Below are 21,896 nucleotides of genomic sequence, written 5' to 3' on the forward strand. Positions count from 1 at the left end.
CGGTATATGCGCGCCCACATTGACGCAGTGTAACTTATTCTATTTCGGTCTAGAGAGGAAAAAGAGTCGAGCGAGAGACGGGCTCTCCAAAATATATTTTATACGCGTTTTCTTCCGCCACTGCTTTCGAGAAAAGCGTATACGATCGCGCAATAACGCATTCACGTCGCAACGATAATATCACGAGGAATGATTTAGGAACAAGATTAAATTCCATACATTTGCCGTACGTCACCGGTCTACGTTATGATGTAAGAATGCTTTTATAAAGTTGACGTTGTAAGCCTGAAAATAAATAAGCTCGACCTCCCGGAGTGAATTGCCCGAGTAAACTCTCGGCGGTGCCACTGGCAAAGGGTCGTCCCGACGTAGCTTAAAAAACGCTCGCTGTAATTCTCTTTAAACATCGAAGGATAAATATGGAAGTCGCCTGGGTACCCGATATACGTCACGAATGGAGTCGTCGGGAGAACTGGCAAGCGCAAAAAAATATATATAGGTTATTACGATGTTTTGCAAATTCCTGATGGGAAACCGGATGACTTTTCATCTCGTCGCGGGTCAGACACGAGGTAGTAAATTTCGATAAATTACGGGCGCAGGGCCGCGAAATCATGACCGATTGCGAGCGAATTCGAAATTTGAAATTCTAGTATCGACAGTACGTGCAAGGCGCCAGTCCGGCAAACGCAGCGAAATTTCGAAAGAAAACACGTAAATAGCAATATGAGGACAGTGATATTTGTCTTTCTCTCATCCGCTTTTGTCTTTTTCTAGTCTACAAAAGCATACAATATAAGCAATAAAGCTGACTGACATACTACACTTCCGATAGAATTGCTGAGCTTGATTTACTCTTTCTCTTTTTATTTTTCTTTCTCTATGGAAACAAAATATCGGGATTTTACGTGGAATTATTATATTATGTATCTAGTAAAATTTTCTTCGAGCAGAGAAAGAGAGAGCCAGCAGCAGTACGCTCTGTATTCACATTCAGCTTTTTATTGATTACGTTCTCTTTTATTCTCATCTCAATACTATTCACATTTCGAATTTTTGGAGAAATAGAAGCCTGGATAACTTTATTGAAATTTCATGTCTCTGTGAAGTTTTTGGAATTATCGATTTTTCTATTGTTTGCAAATTATTAACTTTTTCTTGACAAAAATTTGATGGAAAGCCATCATCGCTTTTCAAAAACTAAATAAACAAAAAATGAAATCGAACAAATAATTAGCTGCCCGCTTTTGTTTCAATAAAATTGCACGCTTTAACATTGTTATTGCCGCTTTACCAACGCCGATTGCGCAACGAATCTTGTACATGTCAAACATATTTATGATAATATTATTATCTAACAACGTTGCTAATTAGCTGTCCGACAGCTATGTCATTGATTGAGCAAATTTTTAATTAATGATATAAAATTATAAATCACTCGCTTTATGATCATCGACTGAGTAACCGTTTCTTTCATCGGTTTTTTGTTAACGTTCCAATCTACTGGCGATGTTCTGTATAATACAGCGAGATTACAGAAATGCTCGTTTAATGTTAGCGCGTACCCAGCCATGCGTACAGCGAAAAGCATTCCCTGCTTTTCACCATGGGAACCGTATTTTCTTCATGCGACCGCAGTGCAAATCATTGAACGGTTTCTTTTACATGCGTCAGAGCCAGAGCGGCAAATAGTTACCGCGATGGTTATTTTCCGTAATCGATACAGCCGATTCGGTTGCTACCTATAAAAAAAAATACGAAAAAAGATGCGCACTTGCAGCATATTCACACAGAATATTGACAGCATCGGCTGTCACGTCATTACATAAACTTTTGAAGCTGCGATTATGTATAAAGAAAGCAAAAAAAAATGTGGGAAAAACCTATTAAGAAATATAAAAAATTATTGATTGAGCAAATTTCTAATTAATGATATAAAACATAAATCACTCGTTTTTTATTATGATCGACGACTGAATAACGTCGTTTATGAAACGCATGTATATAATCGAACAAAATGATCGTCGCGTATAAATTACCACGTGAATTATATCTTTTCTGTTTTGCGAAATATTTACTTTGATAATGATATATATGCCCGATTAATAATTTAATGCGTCGATTAATAAATTAATGGCCGCGGATGGTCCGCTGCGTGAAACGGACATATATAACGGACTATAACAATAATGGAATTGTTTTGAACATGGCAATCGATCTGCGTACATATATGATGAGAATAACATCTGTATAACTGATAGTAAATCAATAGGTAGTTGACGGGTATAATGTAATGGAGAAAACCGATAGCCAAATATTGTGATTACGCAAGCAGATATAAAAGTGAATTTTGGAATGCAGACAAGGTTAAAGCGAACGCAAGCGTGTCGCTTTGAGGACAGATAACGTCAGGCCGCCGCGCCAGGCCGACAAACTGACAAGCAAGCGGAATATGAAACACAATATTCGCTGAATAACATCTGATTATTCGACGAAAGTGGTGCCCGCGCACCACAGAAATTTCAATTTCGATCATTTGGATGTCTGCTTCAATGCGAAATAATTGCGAAATATCGCATGTCGAACAGTTATAAAAAAGCTCCGCACCCGTATGATCATCGTTTCATCAAATATCTGTGAAGTTTTCCGATGAAAAATTAATAATACAAATTCGAGGAATTTAAAAGACCTAAGTAAGTAATACAGATTACGTGCCGAGTACGCAATATCAATTGAAAATTATTTAATGAATGCATTGTTAACAGAGTTCGCGGAACTTTCGCCGTTTTCGTTCTAAATCAAGCAGCATCGCACATAAATTTCTGGTATGCAACTTGCAAACTTCGTTCGATTGTACAACTTGAAATTTACAGCTAATCCTATGAAAATTTTTCAAAATTCTGGAGAAACCGAGTCCGGACAATCCTCTGCATCGATAATTTTCAACTATCTGCTGCTAAAATATTTTGCACAATAGTATCAGTAAATTAAACAATATGTCCAAAACAAACCTAAATCAAAAAGTAAAACTTTATGTGTTTAATAAATAATATTTAAAGAACAATATTTATCTAATAAACCTTCCATAAAAATACTGTATTTTTCCTATCTAAGTTATTTGAAGTTTCACCTCTGTTTTACCTACCCAAATAAATTCCAAACTTTGAAATAAACATCTAAAATTTGTTCAGCCATATATTAATTCAAAATAGTATCCATGAGCATGAAAGAAAACTTGATCAACTACAAATCAATATTTCCACAAAAAATTGGAATGTTTTAATTAAAATCCATGTGGATAAATCTATTTATAAACATTTCGCACCACAGAGACTCAATGCACTAATGAACATCACGGCTGAAAATATTCTAACGATAGTGCAACGGTGTCCTATTATAATTGCCATTCATAAATTTTCCACACGAAGGACCAATCTTTACTTGTATCACAAAATTATGCACAATCCTGGCATACGTATATATTTTTCTACAATGACGTAAATCTTTTCCTTGACCTCCTCCCGATACATGCTCTCATTAATTCACGCATTGATTTAGCATAATTACCGCGTTTACATAATCATCTCGTGTCTTGTGTCGTAATCTAACATAAGGATCCCGTTAAGTATCGCGCGGTCTTAAAATAGAATTCACGTTGCTCCGCATACACTTCTTAAATAACGTCCGATAATCAAGCAGGGATAATGATAATTCTGCGGGAATAACGATCCGTCGTTATCCGCGACTCATCCGTAGCTGGGATACCAGCCAAACAGAACGATGTGTTCCACGTATATATGTGGATCAAGTGTCACATGTGTGATCGCCGAAATTCCGAAGGCCCGGCTGGCCGTTTTCCAAAAGGCGCGCCTATCCCCATGACGTTCGTTAATCAGATTTAGCTTGTATTCTACTTGCCGAATGGCACTGCGCGCTAAAGGTACCTATACCAAATTGATATACTGCGGCCTAATAAAACCGAGCGAATTTCTGCGAACTATTTCCTTGAACATCTGCCAACGCGTTTGTCGCGCAAATAATCGGAAGATTTGACATGAAAAAATGTATAGACGCCAGAAATAGAGAAATAGACGCAGGGGCAAGCTCTACTTTCCTGGAAAGTATGCCAACTATATGATAATATTTGTATAATATTTCGATACAGATAATATTTATTTAAAAAAAAACGTGCAGCAGAGAAATAATTTTCACATTGACTGGCTAACATTAATTCGCGATATCCGTTATATTTAACAGCTTAGAATTTATCAGAATGTCGATGAGATTCGACGGGCTCATACGATTCGTTGCAGCGTCATATCATTTCAACAAAGTGTGCTATTTTGTGTATCGTGCCGGGATAGAATTTCAACTCTATCAAACTCCGATATAATCCACAGTCCGCGAACCGAGCGACGGAGATACATCTCGTATATTCAAGCTTTACGTCATCCCGCACTCCGAGGGCACTCTCTCGAATGTTCGCCGTTGCGAGATTTCAAGATTGCATTTCGTAATGCATTTAGTTGGGTATCTTTATGAACAATTCATTTTCCCGCGAAACATTATTGCAGTCAAGAAGTGGGTTAAACGTCAGCCGTTATTGTCAACCGTTAGTCTCCCAGAAATTATTCTGCCGGAACGTCTATTCTGGCATAAGAATGGATGGGCATCCTTCATAAAGCATCTCCGATCGTCTGTATGTAGGTTACTAAGAAAATCTATAACAACGCAGGATATACTCGTTTCAATATCGCATCGTACGAGGCTTTAACAGTACGTACAGCGTAACATATCCATGTGAAACATACCGTGTAATACCGTATAGAAAAATGAAGAGGATTATTCCTGAACGACGGAAACATATCATATACATCGAAAACACGACATGAAAAATAGATTTAAGGCCGAAACAATTCGGATATCCGTATAGATGGAAAAGCTTCTCGCTCTGAAATTGTATCGGGGACAACGAGGGGCAAGCTTCTTCTTCTCTTCAACATCACCGAAAAAACCCGGCGGCGACAGGGAAAGGCTGAAAGACATCGATCGTAAGGAAGACTTACAAGTCTCTCTTGTCAAAGCATTGCTCCCAGAAGAGCGCCCGCCTGGGCGCTCGAACTCGTAACGCCGAGGTCGACATGGTCCTGGGAAGTCCGCCGGTCGCGCCGATGGTACCGGCACTCAGGGCGGGCGAGCTCATGCCACCCCCGCATCTTTTCAGGCCGCCGCCGCCGCAGACGCCGACGGTCGACCCGATGAACTCTATCAAGCCACCACTGGAGTCGGACATCGCGTTATACGTTCCTCGTACTCCTCATCGTTGTTCGCACACACACGTATCTACGCCATCCGCGCGAACGCGATTCGCCACGGTCGCTTCACCGCGTTGTCGTGCTACGCTGATTCGTCCGCGATTTCTCTTCATCGCGTCGCGATGACGTGGTGCAGACGCGATTCATGCTCCTACGCCACGTAACCGGCCGGCGAACGGACGCATATTTACACGGATGGAACGTCGCCGATCGATGGAGGTTGCCTCGAAAGGGCAAGGCCGCATTTACGTCGTCTTTGTTCAATATCCTCGGGCCGGTTCACCCGATCGGAAGGAAGAGGGACCACCTGGAGGAGGCGTTGAAAGATGCGCCCCCGACTCACCGCGGCTCACTCGTCGGAAGGTCACGAATAAAGTTGGAAACGATGCACTGTATCGAGAGAAAAGCGCGTTGCGATATCAATCTATTAACCATTTAATCATTTTGTGATGTAGCACGCAGAATTCGTAATGCGAGACCCGAACAAACGCGAATTCGGCTCTGCCGCTGATTAAAATCGAACCTGTCCGTGGCGCAACAAAGGATCAAATTTTGGCGGGCAAATTTTGTCTATCTAATTTTACAATAATTAAATTTAACTACTTAATCACGTGACATTTAGTGTGTGTGTGTGTGTGTGTGTGTGTGTGTGAATTAGCGGCGCACAGAAATCTGCGACTTCTGTAACATTTACGATCCGTCATCCAGGCATTCGCGTAACGATAGGTAATGAATACACCGCAAAATATTCGTTTTATTTAAATGCCATTGCTGTCGTATGTAGAATCTAATTTCGCATAATTGTCCACTCTGTCAATTATCAATATTTGAGCGATGTGATCAAACTGAGATACACGTGACTGACGTATACATTTATTTTATTGCACCTCCTCATATAGATAAATCACGATACGAGGCAAGTTCCTGATTAAAGCAGAGATTACATTCAAGGCCGTTATATTAAGTAATATCGTGCCGTTGATTTCGTAATAGCGATCGTAATCGACGTGTATTGTCAGTTGCACGTAGACACGAGCATACCGCACAAAAATACAACTAACGAATAGCAATCATTGCATATCGCTTATTTAAATATTATTTGTTTAATTATAGAACAATATTTTATCGTTTCGCGACACTTCAACAAATTTCGCGCGATTTAAAATATAGCTTCACCGAGAACGAGCACGAATTTCCTTTCGTCCGATCGCGTTTCGATAGGCAATAAAAGTTCCACGATAAGAGGTGGTGCTGCACTATTGCTTGGACTACTATTGAACGATATCGCGTCCGGAACAATGGAGGGGCCACTTTATAAGCCATGCTACCGACTGCGCGACAATAAACCGGGCCAAGTACCAACTTATCCAAATGAAACTAATTAGGCTGGGCCCTTCTGCCGTTGACTGAATATAGTCCCTTTATCAGCGAAAATTAAGCATTCTGGCAGCTATAAATTGGAGCACTCGGCCAAACTGCGAACAGATACGGCGGATAATTGCAGTGAAAAGGCGAATATGAATTCCCGTAAATAAAGTCGGATTAGCGGAGACTATATCGCGGGAAGAAGTACCGTATTCCATGCACAAAAAAAATCGAACAAAGATCCGAATATATTCTACGTAAAATTGGAAAATTATTTCTGTCTTTCATATTTATCATTAAATACTGAAAAATTGTGAAAGGCTCGGCCAACGTTTTTGCGGCGACGATACGTTCGCAGACACAATTTTTTTTCTTTCCTTCAGAGTCGATTGATAAGCACAAACGAGATGCGAAAATTGGTCGGGCGGAAAGATGCTGAATGTGCATGATTATACGTTATAAAACCGGCACTCGAGAATGTTCCTTTACGTCGAATACGTCACTAATGGCCGTAAACACATCTCTGTTACGAGTTATGTTCTATTCGAGACGCATTCGCGTGCTACTTGTTCTTTTTTTGTACGTATAATAGCGAGTCGATTAAATAAAAACAACGCGGAAACGAGCGTAATAATGTTAAATGTATGTCGTTTCGCACGTTACGCTTATTTCACGTATCTCATTAAAGGCGTCTGGTCTTTATCGTCCGTTCCGATTTACACGAAACTGGAAAAAGAGAGCATCAAAGAAATGATCAAAAGAACGCTTTTATTTGGCAAACATTTTTACCACCGTCTGATTTCTGTGCTTAAATAAGATCGGTTTGTAAGGTCAATGTTACGTGAAGTTACTTTGCGAAAGATACTTCGCGATTTAAATAGCCACATTGATAGCTTATAAATAAAACCGATAACATCTTGAGTAATCCGAATAGATTGGAATAATTTGATAAGATACGGCTAAATAAAGATATGTATTAAAATAGTTTCTCTTACGTTTTCTACGATCATAACGATACAGATCAAGATTCCAAAAAATTAATTAGAAACTTTACGAAAATACGCGTAAAAAAATCCATGTAAAAAACAAATTTCAAGACACGCGTCTTCGGGCCGTCCATGTCCGGAGAATTCTCTCGAATGTGAATCATACGTGATCAAACGGAACTATAAATACAAACAGTTAAGAAGCTCGCAAGAGCGAGGTCGAGGTCAAAACGTCGATGCTTGACACTTCGCCGGTGACTGCATTTCCAATACCCTAATATATACCGTCAGCCGAACGCGGGGAAACTTTAACACGTGCGATCAAATTTTCTTTCAATAAAACGAGCGTCTCGCGATAGAGTTTTTTTTCTTCTTTTTTTTTTCCAGAAAACCTCTAACGTGGGAAGCAATAGATACTCGATATCTTATCTGTGGCGCGACGAAAAATAGGTGTATATCTTTCAAAATGAGAACGATGAGATGTGAGTCCGATAGATTTCCCGCATAATATTTATAGAACTCGTAAACACACACTGCAGATAACAATGTAATAACGGCTCTTGAGGCTACTCATAGTTTAATGACAGGCTCGTAAAGGCAGGCTTGAGTGGAGAACGTTCACAATGATCACAATATTGTTATCGCACTCCCACCAATGGCGCATAATCCATTTTTTCAACAATTGATCAGTATCACGTTACATGCAATTGTCGTTGCGACATTTCATTTGCGCTTGATTTGCGAGTAACTTCAAAAGCTCCGCGTTTCATCAGCGATGATGTAACGCAAAGTCATACCAGATCACGTTGGATTAACACAATTGTAACGAGCTTTGTTACAATCCATTGAGATTCTAACGAAATACTCTATAATAAATGTCATTGTTACGTAATAGTGCTATGCAGCCTTTTGGAACGAAGCCGAGTGCTCCTATTCTTTTTCTCACGTGTGGGACATTGAACGACGAGCCAATCCGGGGCAACGTTATCGCCGTTTCGCGTTAATGTCAACCGTTTAGGTCCAATTCGTTTTTTTATCCCCTTATCAGATTATTCATTAGCTTGTAGCGATGGATATTATCAGAAAATCGTCGCAAGATATACTTCGTCATAACGTTCGACGTATAATATCTTTCTCGTTTTAACAAGACGTTGCGTGTCTTACAACAATCAAATTGCGCTATCAGTTTTTGATAATATGCGTCACAGACAGTCAGCGAAAGGATTAATCAAGATTTCCAGAAATAGGCTCTCGTTGTGTCGCAACACTTATTACGGCGTAATATCTCCCGGTCTTAGAACGTCGAATCTCTTATTATCGAACTGATATTGATAATTGATAAGATGTATACGTCACGGACAAATATAGGCGCTACGCGTCAGAAAAATAGCCGAATTTGTATCACGATATATCAAGATACAAAATAAGATCCAAATAAGTGTTAAATCGAGAATTAAAAAAGTAAACGTTAAATCAATAATATTTCACGGAGAATTGCGCGTATATTTCGCGAACGGTTAGTGAAAATTGTCCGCGCAGACAGAATTTCTCTTCTTGACGTGCGCCGCGTACAAACAGCTTTACCACTCTCAGCGGAACCCTCAATTGACCTAGCCATTCCGACTTGCTCGTATATTCAACTACCTCGTTAAGCGGACTAGCCAACTTCAAAGGATAATTTGGAGTTTTCGATACTGTGACGAGTCGCTCGTACGCGAATATGTTTTCCCGAAACATATCACGAAAAGGTAACACTTTTTTTTTACTGATCGCCCAATTATTCGTAATGAAAAGCTAATTTCGCGGTTGCACAGCAACCAGTTAAACGCAGGCGATCTTAAATCTGGCGATAAAAAGATAGGTCTTCATTTTTCACACAATTTATTTATTCTCGCTGTATTTAAACCCTTCATATTCAAGTAAATTATATATTCATATATCTCTTCCAACGTAATCATCGTGATTAATTTTTTCATTTTGCGAGAGATGGATCTAAACCGATTATGTATGTTAAAAGCAAAACAAGATTCAACATTTCTCGTCTAATTTCGACATGTATTAACTTTCTCTCGTTGCCCTTGTCAAAACAAATTCACTTCTTCAATTCTATCAAATTCAACTGCATCAGCTGCGTATCTTTATGTCCATTTCTAAACGCAAGAATCCCGACGCCAGTGTGTTCCTAGGACCTTCGCAGATTCTAAAATTATCCGAATCTCTCGCCGCGCCGGCACAACCCCGCGGGGAAGCTCTCTTCGCCAGCCGTTCGAGTCTCGCACAAAACACGTCAAGAAAACTTTCTTCGTCTCGGCCCGAGAGCTTTATTGTCTTTTCGCGGAACGATTCGCGCGCGGGATATTTCAGCGAAATTTCGCGGCGCGAGGAAAAGAGAGAGGTGTACAGAGAGAGAAAAAAAATAAAAAATAAAAAAAAAAACGGAAAAACGCGCGACTTACACGCGTTCGCCGCACAAATCAGCGCGAGAATTCCGTGCTCTCGCGCGGTGAGAGCCCGTGAGCTGGCGTGCGAGGAGTCGGGTCTTGTATCGCCGTCGATCACCTCGTGTTTGCCGCGATGTCAAACTGGCCGGGGTGTTCTGGTTTCGCAGAGATTTCCCCCGCGGTATACGGGGGATGGTGAGGTGGAGGGGGACTTCCCGACGGCGACGATTTGCGCGGGAAGCGTGCGCGCGCCGGCACTGCGCAACCTGGGGCACCCCCGTCGCTCCGCTCGCTCCTTCCGCTTTGCGAACGACGTGCGGCGCGGCGCGGCGGCGGCGAGAATGGAGCCGTCGTTATCTCAGGTGATGGGACGGATGAATAGAAAGATAGGCCTTTGCGTATGTGTGTATATGCGTGTGCGCTTACGCGCCGCGACGCCGCGCTGACGTATATGCTGGTCCGTGACGGCTGCGGCGATTACAGCGTTATGAAGCTATAGAGTTACAGAGCTGCAGAACGCGGCTGCGGAAGCTCGTCAGGTAGAGAAGACGGAAAGTTACTTCCGTGAAATTGTAACGGACGTTTTGTGCGCGGTGATACACTCCACCATCACGTTAGCCACAGGTTCCTCGATCAATCCGGAATTGATTTCTGGTACTCGGTAGAGGCGTCCAAGTTCCCCGACAGCTCGTGGGATTCAAAATATGCCTTGAATATCATTCCATATTGTTCAAAATTCAAATCCTACATGATGACATTTAATCCTAGAATAACGGGAAAAAATTTCACGATCGTGTAGCGTGAAATGTCTCGAGGCAACGGGTGTACGGCTTTTTTAACGGTATAATCTTTAAATTTATGCGTCACTCCAATGCATAGTTCCATCTGTTTACAGCGGATTTTACAATACGTAATTATTGCTGTACAGCGCCGCAACGCTATAGCCAACAGACCGTTTTTAATTGTGACCGCTCAATCTGCATACAGAGAGACATTCACCGGATGTTCAATGAATTTTAATGCGTCGGACATCAATTACGTTAAAGCATATTCGCATCTATGCGCGTGACGACCGTTTGCGACACCTCGTCACATTTAGCGGTTTTTGACAGTTCCAAAAGTATTCTTCAATCACTTTCTATAATATTCTGCTCCATGTACTCTGCTCTCGCTACATCATGCTCAAAATTCCGAAATTAATGACGGAAATTTGAATAACAAAGCGCTCATTAAGAAAAAATATCTTTTTTTTGTCGCTTTACGCAATCTCTCGCTGCCTGTAACATGTATGTCGAGCATCATGCAAGTCACCGCAGAGCAAGGCGCGCGTATTTTTCTCTCCGGCGCAAAAAAAAGTTTACGCACGCGTTTAAACGTCTCCGTCGTTTATATAAGCGTTATTAATGATCTCAAAATCACCAAGATTAAGTGTATTTAATTTTTCTAGCAAGGAAAAATACGAGCATATCGTGTAAACATGATTTTGAGTTATCAACAACTAGCTGAAACATAATTGTAGCGGGAGAGACTTTTTCACAATAGCAAATTATCTCGTACTTTTTTTAGTTGCAGGAGATAAATACTTTGCATATGCTTCCACAGAGTACATATTGGCAGTCGGATTTTACATTCTGTACCTCGTGAATAATCTTAAAGTATAAACGAATTACGCAAACAATTTACATATGCTAACGCACTGTTTGCATTTTTCAAAAATTACGTATTCTTTCTTTCTTTTCTTCATAGACCATATTATTACGTAAACATGAGAATAATAGACGCGTCTATGGTTAAGCAAAAAAAATATAGTTATACCTATCCAGGCTTTTGATATTATACTACGTCGGTCAATAATGATTTTTCAGATGAAATTTGCGGTTGGTATCACATACGTTTTTTTGCATATACATATATGTGTGTGCGTGTGTGTGTTTCTTTCGCGTAAAACTGCCAGACATCGGATTACGTAATGAGAAACCCTTGAAAACAGCCGTCTGGTTACAGAACGATCACTTCCAATTCCGTAATTGCACGAACGCGTATGTCTCGATAAAATAACGAATGAAAGAAACGAACGATGTTTTTTAGGTTCGGATCTCTGCGAGCATCCATCTAAAATATCCGCTGTTATAAAAACGGAGTTTTCTTTTTAAAGGAAACGTGCCGTGAAAGAATAGGAGCGACAAAGTCCCGTATTACGCGTACACAATTATTCGCGGCGTGAGTAAACAATTCTGTTACAGCGCCTGGCGTCGCGTGAAACAACGTAGAAAACTAACGAATGCAATAATTAAGCGCATTCAGTCCGTCTAGTTTATATCATCGGCCGTGTCACGGGTTAGGTCACACTGTGCGCGCGCGCGCGCACACACACACAGACACGCAATCACATACACGATACAATACAGCCAATTTTTCTACAAATAGAGGAATTTCGTTCAGTAACAGATCGTGCCGCTCTTTTCAAATACAATCGGGTAAAATTTGCTCGGGACGGTCTGACAGATTTCCTAAACGATTATCGGATAAAATCGGATGAAATTGCTCGCGTAACGCTCAAAAGTTAATTCCATCGCTTAGAGAAGCCATTCGGCTATTTTCATTCAATCTGAGAAGTTTGAGTTGGACGCCCTCCAGATGCACAGGGTTGAAACACGTGACTTTGATGGATCGCTCTCGCGTTGCTCTGGCAATCTTCCGAACGATTTGCGTCTTATAATTAAATGGATGCGCCGCGCCGGTTCGCCGATCGTGAATATGTTGCGCGGCATGAATTTCCTGAGGCACATTGTTGCGCGACGAAGTTTAGTGCCCCACAACACATGGGTGAAATGACCATCGTAGACGCAATGTCAACACCGTGCTTTCGGCAAGGCCAAAAAATAGCGTAACGCCAGGTCGTTTCCCGCACCAACCGTAAACGGAAGTTGGTAATTGAAGTTGGTACAGACGCGATCGCGTGTACGCAGGCGTGTCCGCGAAGTGTCGTTAACGGTGATTAAGTCGTGACGCCGGAAATAATCGCCGCGCTCATCGGAAAATCTAATTTCAGGCCCGTCAGACGCAATATCCAGGGACGCGGGAGTTTAGCGCCGATTGGCGCTTCTTTTCGTTCGCAACAATTGAAGAACTTAAATAATTAAATCGTCGATTCGCCATCTATTCGGTAATGCGGAATTTTCAATCGCGCGGAATTATCGGCGAGCCATTAATTGCTATTTAATAACGATTCGAACTGCGGGAATGTAAAATAAAATATCGGAATTCTACTTGCATTAACTCATTAAGATATAATTTTGTGACACACGGAGATATCATAATTGTTTAACCGTGCACATCCTGTTTACAGGCACACGTGCGTATATATATTCTTTCCTCCTTTTTTTATCATCGTATAAAATATAAATTTTTCTACTACAGTTTCCCTGGAAGACGGTAGGCGTTTATGCGTCACAGCAGATGCAAGTGAAAGGTGTCCCACACTATCAATCCGTGCGTTAATGCCACTTTAGATAAAAATATTTGCATAGTCTGCAGTTCCACTCGTGTGCACTCACGTTGCACTCATTCTATCGTAAAATGAGACCCGCATGCAAAACTCTGCCGTCGTAATACGTCTGACGGTAAACTAAGGCGGTGTATATACACGGCACAACAATCGCGTAGAAACATAATGCGCAAATTATAAAACGGTAGCTACGTCTCACTGCGCCAAAAGATAATTCCCTAGTATTAACGAACTATACAAGAAAATGCCGCTTTTTGTTTTTTATAGCGTGTTTTCCTGATAATTTTTGCGAATTATTGCAACACCGCGCGAGAAGCACCCGCAATTTTATTCTCTCAAATCGTATCATTCCGTTCCGATGAGCAAACAATTCGCGCTAAAGCTTTCCCTTGTACAAAATATATGGTATGGGTTTTATAACGTGACGGACACGGTACGGTAAATTGAACGTTAATCGAGGTATAATCATCCAATCGTACAATCTATAACAACGTCGCAAACGACTTAAATTACAAGATACTTAAGTTACGTGATGATGCAACTTACCTGTACTGATCGGTAAATATCCTGAAAATAAGAATATTCGTATTTATTCGATAACATTCAACTAAGTATGTTCAGCATGCGGTTAGTAATATACTTATGCTTAACTCGCAAAAACGTCAAAGGTTACCGTAATCCGACGCTCAAACTAACATTATACTATATCGTCACGTATACAGCGCGCATTTTACCGTACAGAATAACAAAATTCGCCCAGGCACGATGATAGACAAGCCTAAATATAGTACGCGACGTGTTCAACGCTTCTAACTTTGAACTTAAAGACCGCCGGAAAGCAGCAAGAGAACGTTAATTATTACGTAGCGAATAATCTCTGGTTCGACAACGTTTCTATAATTATAGTGCAAAAACAAAAGACTCAACAAGGATTTTGCCCATTTTAGCCATCTAAATCAGCAATATCGCTATATTACGGAATATATCGTAAAGCAATGTCGCTGTTGCGTAAGCGCGGGAATTTGCATGATCTTATGCTAAAGCTGTGTGTATTCGTTGCGTATACGTGAGGTCGATGCGATCTTGTGTCCAAGTTTGCTCGGTTCCGTGACCACCAGAGTGAAATTATATTAAAAAAGTACACAAAATGAGTGATATAATTTAAAAGCAATAAAACGATTTTCCCGAGAAGTTAAATAACGCTCACAAGCGCAGATTGCATTGCTACAATTCTGTTACTTTCACTAGTCTGTAAACCTTCAACGGCCAATTAATCGAAAGTTTTTTTTTAACACCTTGGATTGAAAATAATAATTATTTAATTGTATATTATCATCCCTACATATTTTAAATACATATTTTACCTCATAGCAGTATGATGCAATCACAGTTGTAAGAAATACAATTAATTAAAAGGAGTTAATTAAATTTGACAACAAAGGACGATATATATCTGTAATGTTAGAATATTAAAATCACAATAATAATAAAACAATTTAACACGAAAACACAACATGCACGTTTATTATTATTATTCTTCGGGAAAATTATTACTCGGGGAAACAGACTCGCTCATGTGGAATATATTAATAAAATATTAAGGCATTGCTTTACATCGGTGATCATATGGAGGGTGTTGAATGATTTGTTTAGTGTGGAGTCCAAGTGTGAAATAAAACAAAATGAGTTAGATAATAGGATCGAGTACATACGCTCGCTCGACAGGAAGCTCTGTCTCTTTGAACCTGCAACCCAAGGATCACATACATCATATCGTCACACCCCAACACCCACTAGCGACGATAAAACATTTAAATAGACGGCAGCGGACAGATGATGCTTCCAAATTGCAGTTTGCGTCAGTGCGTGCTATCGTTTTAAGATGTCAAATTAAATTGAATAGGAATTAGATAAGATGAATCAAAATTTAAGATCAATTTTTCAAATTAAAAAGCGAAAATAGCTCATTTTTATAAATAATAATTTTATTATTACGATCTTGTGATAATAGCATAATAGCTCGGAAACATCATCGCCGTAGACTAGACAATTGAACGTATGTGTATGTGTGTGCAAGTGAAGTAACGACATTTGTGTGAAAAAAAAGTAAGGGCCAAGAGTAGTAAGCATCACCGCCACCAAGAAACTATACGATATTTCATCAAGATACATAAAAGCACCAGTAGACGAATCACAAACTGTTTACGCACAGTTGTGGGTCCAAATGAGACTGTTACACGCATAAATCAGAATTGCAGGCAACGAAGATACCGCGTGTTACGATGCATATCGTATAACAACGAAGATCTATTCTTTAGTTACCCAATAAATCAACAAAATCAAGTTTAAAACACAGTATGCTGTGTTTTATAAAAATAATTTGCATACACTGATACAGTCGTGTTAATCATCTGAGTCGTTTATCATCCAACTATCACAAAGGTAGATAAAACATATAATATCTTGTCGCGGTACCATGCCGGCAGCATTGCCGGCGCCACCAACAGGTCTCTTCCGTTCTCCATTTTATCGGCTTCTGCAGTAATCCGCTCGAAGCTATCGTAGCTTTTCGAGAACGGCATCTGCATTATCGGTACGCGTTCTCTTCGTTGCCGCAAAAACGTTCTCACAACCTCCAACGATATTACAGACTGGTACCATACCAGAGTAAGTAGCAGAGCGAACGAACATCACGATTCAATTATGAACGGCACCGCGCAACGAATTTTCCAGGCGCGCAGTCGTAGAATTGTAGAAAAGTGCCATAATGTGTACGCATGCATATATATCTTGCGTAAAACGTGTGTATATTACAAAAGTTTGAAATTTAAGTGAACAATAATTGGTGTCGATGTAAATCAACAACTCGCCGCACTGCGATTTAAATGAGTAAATAGGGCGAAACGGTTCTTCCTGTACATAGATGTGTTGATTTGTATTCCGTATATTCGTAGCGAACGCTGCTTCAACGCGCACAAAACTATGTATGTATTTTCAACGAAATACAAAACACGAAAAATTGAATATTAAATTTTTTACTTCCTCGCATGCAAAATAAAGCTAAATTATTTATATAAGGATAAAACTAATAAATAATTCTATATATAATAACTCTGTAGTGTAAATTATTTCTCAAATGTCGATTTCTACGTCTTATAACGGAGTAAATTAATTTTTATATACGTCTCATAAATAATTCTCTTATCACGCATCGCGTTTTATTATAAATAAATAAACATTGCGCGCCTTTATAAACCGCGTGATTTTCGTTCAGATTCAATGTCTCTGGTAAAGCTAATAAATCCTTCTTTACGAGCGCGTTCAAAAAAAGGTATTATGGCCTTTTCGCCCGAGCAGCGTCGAAGCAGCCTTCGCCAATACGCGTTACCTACTCACGTAAGCCCCAATTTACTGATAATCGATTTATAACGCTGTCGCGGGAGAAAGAGAGAAAGAGAGAGAGAGAGAAAGACCGAGCTATCGGAGAAAAAGAAATTGAGGGAGGATGCTCACCTCTCGCTGGCGATGGAGCTGTTTCGCGACATCGATTTCGGCGACATCTCGAAGTCGCTGTCACTCCGGTACAGGAAGCTCTCCCTTCTCTGTGGCAGCGTTTGGAGAACGAGCCCCGCGCTCGGCGAAGCGCCGCCGCCACCACCGGCGCCGCCATCCAAAGTCGAGGCGCCATTTTCCACGTCGAAACTACAATGAGAAAGGTAAATTCGCATTAGAAGCGAGCCGCAGATTTCTCATCTCGGACGATTCGAGCGCGCGGAGTTCTCTTTGTTTTACGACGCGTCCCACGCGCGAGGGATGAATAACGTTACCCCGGCCTTTGGTCAGTAATCACGACGTCAGAGCGACGAGAATGATTCTCACGGTGGAACGCCGCATAAATTTCGCGTACCTAATAATATGATGATGCCACGTAAATAATAATTTTTCGCTCGGCGAGAGAGAAACTGCTCTCGGCCCGATAAAACAAGTTTATAAATTGCGCTGTGCGTATGGAAACACAAAATATGGCCTGTGCTTTATGATCTTGCAGGACGGAATATATAGAATACCGCCATAATAGAATACCGCCTCGGTATCCTGGAGCGTGATGAATGGGGCGCATATTAAAATATATTGATGGCGAATCCGGACACACCTTCATGAATTTCTGTAATTTATATAATGTATCGCGCTTGGTTTTGCAAGGAGTAATGAATAAAATTGATTAATTCTTGCTTGTTACTTGTTAAAATTGATTAGCTTTCTTCTCTCATTTGTCTTAGTGTTCTTTTGGTCTCTTTCGGTGAAAGTTGCAGACTCAGTACCGCACCCTTCGATCATGCTTTTTTTTACTGTATTAATCAAGTTTCGTTTTTCCCATGGTGTAAATAGCACGGGTTATCATCGTTCCCATGCGAGATTTCGGAAACGCTGAAGTCGATCCCATCATCTAGCGATAATGGAGGATTCACACCGCGTCCGGCGTTCGACCGATAAATCCTCCATAACTGGAGACCTTATAATTAAGAGTCTGGCCATAAGGCGATTTTGTCAAAATCCTACGAGAGAGCAGGATACACATTCAGTACACGCTCCCTATTCTGCCAAGGTGTAAATTTTTCCGAAGAACGTGGTTCTCGAACGCAGCCTTGCTGAACGCGTCCATTATTTCTTCTGCAGGTTCTGCCAGCAATGCTTCACCTGTCTATTTACACCATGGTTTTCATCAAAGGTTTCCGAATCTCTTTTTAGACACTATGTTCTATATGACGATTTCGTACATATTGTTTTTCAAGTATAAGTCGATTTCTTTTCGCAATAGGCGAAAATCGCGACCGTGATGAACTTTGTTCGGTTTAACCTTCAGCTTTTGGGTTTCAATGGAAACAGCTGTGCGAGGTCTTCGACCATCCAGGCACGAATCGGATGGACCGAAATATACGTGTTGGAAGTTGAGAAACCCAAGTGGGATGACGCTTTTACGAAAATAAATATCCGAAATACGCGCGCGCTTCTTTTCGCAATAAGGCAGCGTAAAACATATATATGTATTCTTCGGTGTCCTGAAAATAATTCTGCGTATCATATATCATTATTCTATTGTTTCATAGAACCATTCGGTGTTTTTTTTTGGCACATTTTGTGAGTCAATTTGCAAACAGATTAATATTTAGTTTCAGATAATTATATTTTTAATAAATCATTATTTTTATAGGCACTTTTTCGGTTATATTAATTAAAGCAGAAGTAATTTTTTAGTGGTACATTATATATTTAAGAGAAAAGATAAGATTGATCATATAAAACATAATACTCCATATATTCATAGCTGCTGTGAACAATCAACACGTTGCAAGTGGAGGAAAAACTTGTCGACGCGAGCGGCCTTAATTAGATGAAGCATAAAATGGGCGGCAAAATCTCCCTCATTACACTAACGATGTGCAAGTGTCTTCTTACGATGCCAAGAAATATCGAGTTGTATCCTTTTTAGCTCATGTTGCGCCATAAATATAGCTAGTTAAAAGACTTGCGGGAAAATTCTAGCAAATAACTGAAGCGAAAGTTTCGTCACCCGAGTGCTCATTATAGCGAATTTTTTATCTATTTCATCGTGCTGATCGTAAAATTTATTGCAATTTCTTACGGATTTTTAAGATTTCGAAGAGACAGCCTAATTCGACGCAAATCGAGATAAAATAATTTTTGATAATTTAAAATAAAGTTGACGTAAATAGAAAAATGGATGTAATTATTAAAATATTTCCGTTGGAAATGTAAATTGAATTTTCATCACACAAGTCAAGCCGTATGATTTCACGGAACGAACGGAGCGGCTGAGCGGTAATACAATAGCTTTGTGATACTGCGCGTATATATTATTGCTCTCGCTGCGCCGCATTGTACCAATAAAATTGCATGTTTTCAAAGAGTGTCTGCAAAGTCGGAAGCAAGCAGTTACCGCGGTCACGGTAGTTCGCTTGCAATAATGCATCCGTCACTTAGTTAAATTTTTTTTCCTTTCTGTTGCCATCGAGGAAATATTGCGAGCACGGCTACATTTTTTTCCGCGCGCACGATAACAATCATTACGTCGTATTACGTAAACTGTGATTAATCTCGTAACCTTGCCATTCAGTGTGACTAATAGCCCAGCCGTTGTCAATGATAGCGGTCTGCGATTGCACTCCGCGCAATTCGATCGTGAATGCGATTGATAAAGAAATTGTATTACGGCGAAAACGTCCGAAAACTCGCAGAGCTTTGCGGAAAGCGCACGAAGACATTCCTCGAACGAGATTGGGCAAGGCGCGTTTTGTTTGTACGCGACAGGACCAAGCCAATATTTGTTGCGTGCTGAAATATAAATGTCATTAATGGGCATTTCCGCGATTCCATAGGCCGCGCCTATTCCACTCTAAAAAAAGAAATCTCCGAAAGACTAGAACTTCACCGTTGACGATATCGGTTATACGGCAGGTTCGAAATATGCAACGCTGAATTTTCGATAAATTTCAACAATGTTTCGCGCAACGCGACACGAGATAAGAGCTCTTAACTCAAGCAATTTATTGGTATAATTTGTGCAATAATCGTATTGGCGTTGCTGCACAATTGATGTCTGCCGCTTTAGCTCGCAAAATTTGCCGTTAAAAAAATTATTTATTCGATACCGTTTATCGGCGATACACTCGACATGAAGAGCCGTGCCTATAAACAAGTATTTGTGTGTGCGCCTCTGTGTCTATCGATTGCGCAAATTCTCGCGCAATTTTGGTAGATGTCGTGTGTGCGTGTGTGTGTGTATATATAAATCGTTAGTTCAGCAAGCTAATCTCCAGACGCACAAAGGCGAGCGCTATTTATATTAAATCCCAGTACGCTACGACATATTTCACTTTTATCACAATAGCGATCGTAATCGACGATCAACGATCAAGACATGTGCGGTCATAAGTCGGATTTACTGTTTATTTCACCAATCAATTGCTAATCGATATGATTAGAATTGATTGAATCATGTATAATATATGCAGATACATGGAGATGAAAACTAACGGTGTCAAAGGAATAGACCGAATTGCTGAATCGAATTGCTCGGACAATTGATTATAGAGTGACTAGTTTAGCAGGATCTGTGGCAATTGCCCGTCTCGTATACCTCGACGAACGTCGCGCGTTAATTAATCCCGCGTAACTATCAATGATTATAATTACGCATCCCGGCGCGCAATTAAACGTGCCGCAAGAGTATTATCGATTGTTTACCGAAACTCCTAATTGATGCGGCACGCCGCCGCGCCGGTTCAATTCATCGCGGGCTCCATCCGCGTGCGAATTCCACAGGAATTTGCGCGCCGGGCATTTCGCGCGTGAATACACTGTTCCTATATATGCGCAATTAACACACACACGCGCGTATCATCTTCAGATCATCCACGTTGCCCGTGATTGTTGATGCTCTCGTTATCGATTTCGGGAGGCGAGTTCGTTTCCTGCCCCCGTTTCAGGGCAGGAAAGTAGCGATAAATGATGAATTTCCCGATATCGCGATAATGCCGCGGATTCCTCTCTGTCGGTTGGATAAATAATATCAGGGCACAGATTAAATACTCTTTCGCACGCGCCTTTCGTAGAAAGTACATAAGAAGAAGGGTGCACTTGACAGGAAGGTCGTATTGAAGGAAACTTTCTCGTGCCAGAAGGAAAGAGACCTAACTTAGATTTGTTTGGCCACTTAGTGGATATATGAGTTTTTGGTAATAAATGTGCGCATACATCAATAGCTCGTTTTATAACACGTGCAAATATATCGCGTGTATGCATTAGGATAATTGCATTAAGGTAATGCTTGTTTTACGGTGTTCGTGTATAACCGTGATTGCCGGATTATCCGGCGATGATTATTCCGCACTCATTTTACTAATGCATCTTTCCTATCGCGCCGAGCGAAACAATTTAAGACGTAACGGCAATACAGCACGGTGTATAAATGTTTCAATGAGCAATTATTTAAAATAACAGATTTGTGTACACAAGTTTCCGTATTATTCACCGGAACCGAATTAGCTATTCCTGAATTTCCCTTCGAAACTGAACTGACTACTGATATCGGGTAAACAATGAATAAATTATTTATCGTTACACAAGAAAAGAGAACGTTCTTCAAGGGAACGCAATTTTTGTGTAAATTAAAAGTGAACCAACAAACTTGAAATTAGCAACAAAATATAGATAAATTTCTATGTGCGGTGTTTAATTATGCTGCAGTGACTGTGCTAAC

The 21,896-nt window shown here is 40.4% G+C and overlaps 1 protein-coding gene across 18 annotated transcripts in view; it reads right to left on the reverse strand.

Moving 5' to 3' along the window:
• The window catches only part of Dnc (phosphodiesterase dunce), a 317,538-nt gene that overhangs the window by 47,786 nt on the left and 247,856 nt on the right, over positions 1-21,896 (reverse strand). For 13 of the 18 annotated variants that reach the window (XM_077410119.1, XM_077410117.1, XM_077410113.1 and 10 more), the window contains 3 exons: positions 17,129-17,317; positions 15,328-15,360; positions 14,162-14,182 (listed from right to left, as the gene is read on the reverse strand). In XM_077410119.1, coding sequence (XP_077266245.1) covers positions 14,162-14,182; positions 15,328-15,360; positions 17,129-17,317 — 243 coding nt within the window. Of the gene's footprint in view, positions 1-5,066; positions 5,574-14,161; positions 14,183-15,327; positions 15,361-17,128; positions 17,318-21,896 lie in introns of those variants that run through there. The other 5 variants (XM_077410114.1, XM_077410130.1, XM_077410116.1 and 2 more) reach the window with 4 other exon arrangements.

Source organism: Temnothorax americanus, unplaced genomic scaffold (genome assembly GCF_048541705.1).
Source record: "Temnothorax americanus isolate GAGA-0224 unplaced genomic scaffold, ASM4854170v1 Scaffold28, whole genome shotgun sequence".
Taxonomy (NCBI): domain Eukaryota; kingdom Metazoa; phylum Arthropoda; class Insecta; order Hymenoptera; family Formicidae; genus Temnothorax; species Temnothorax americanus.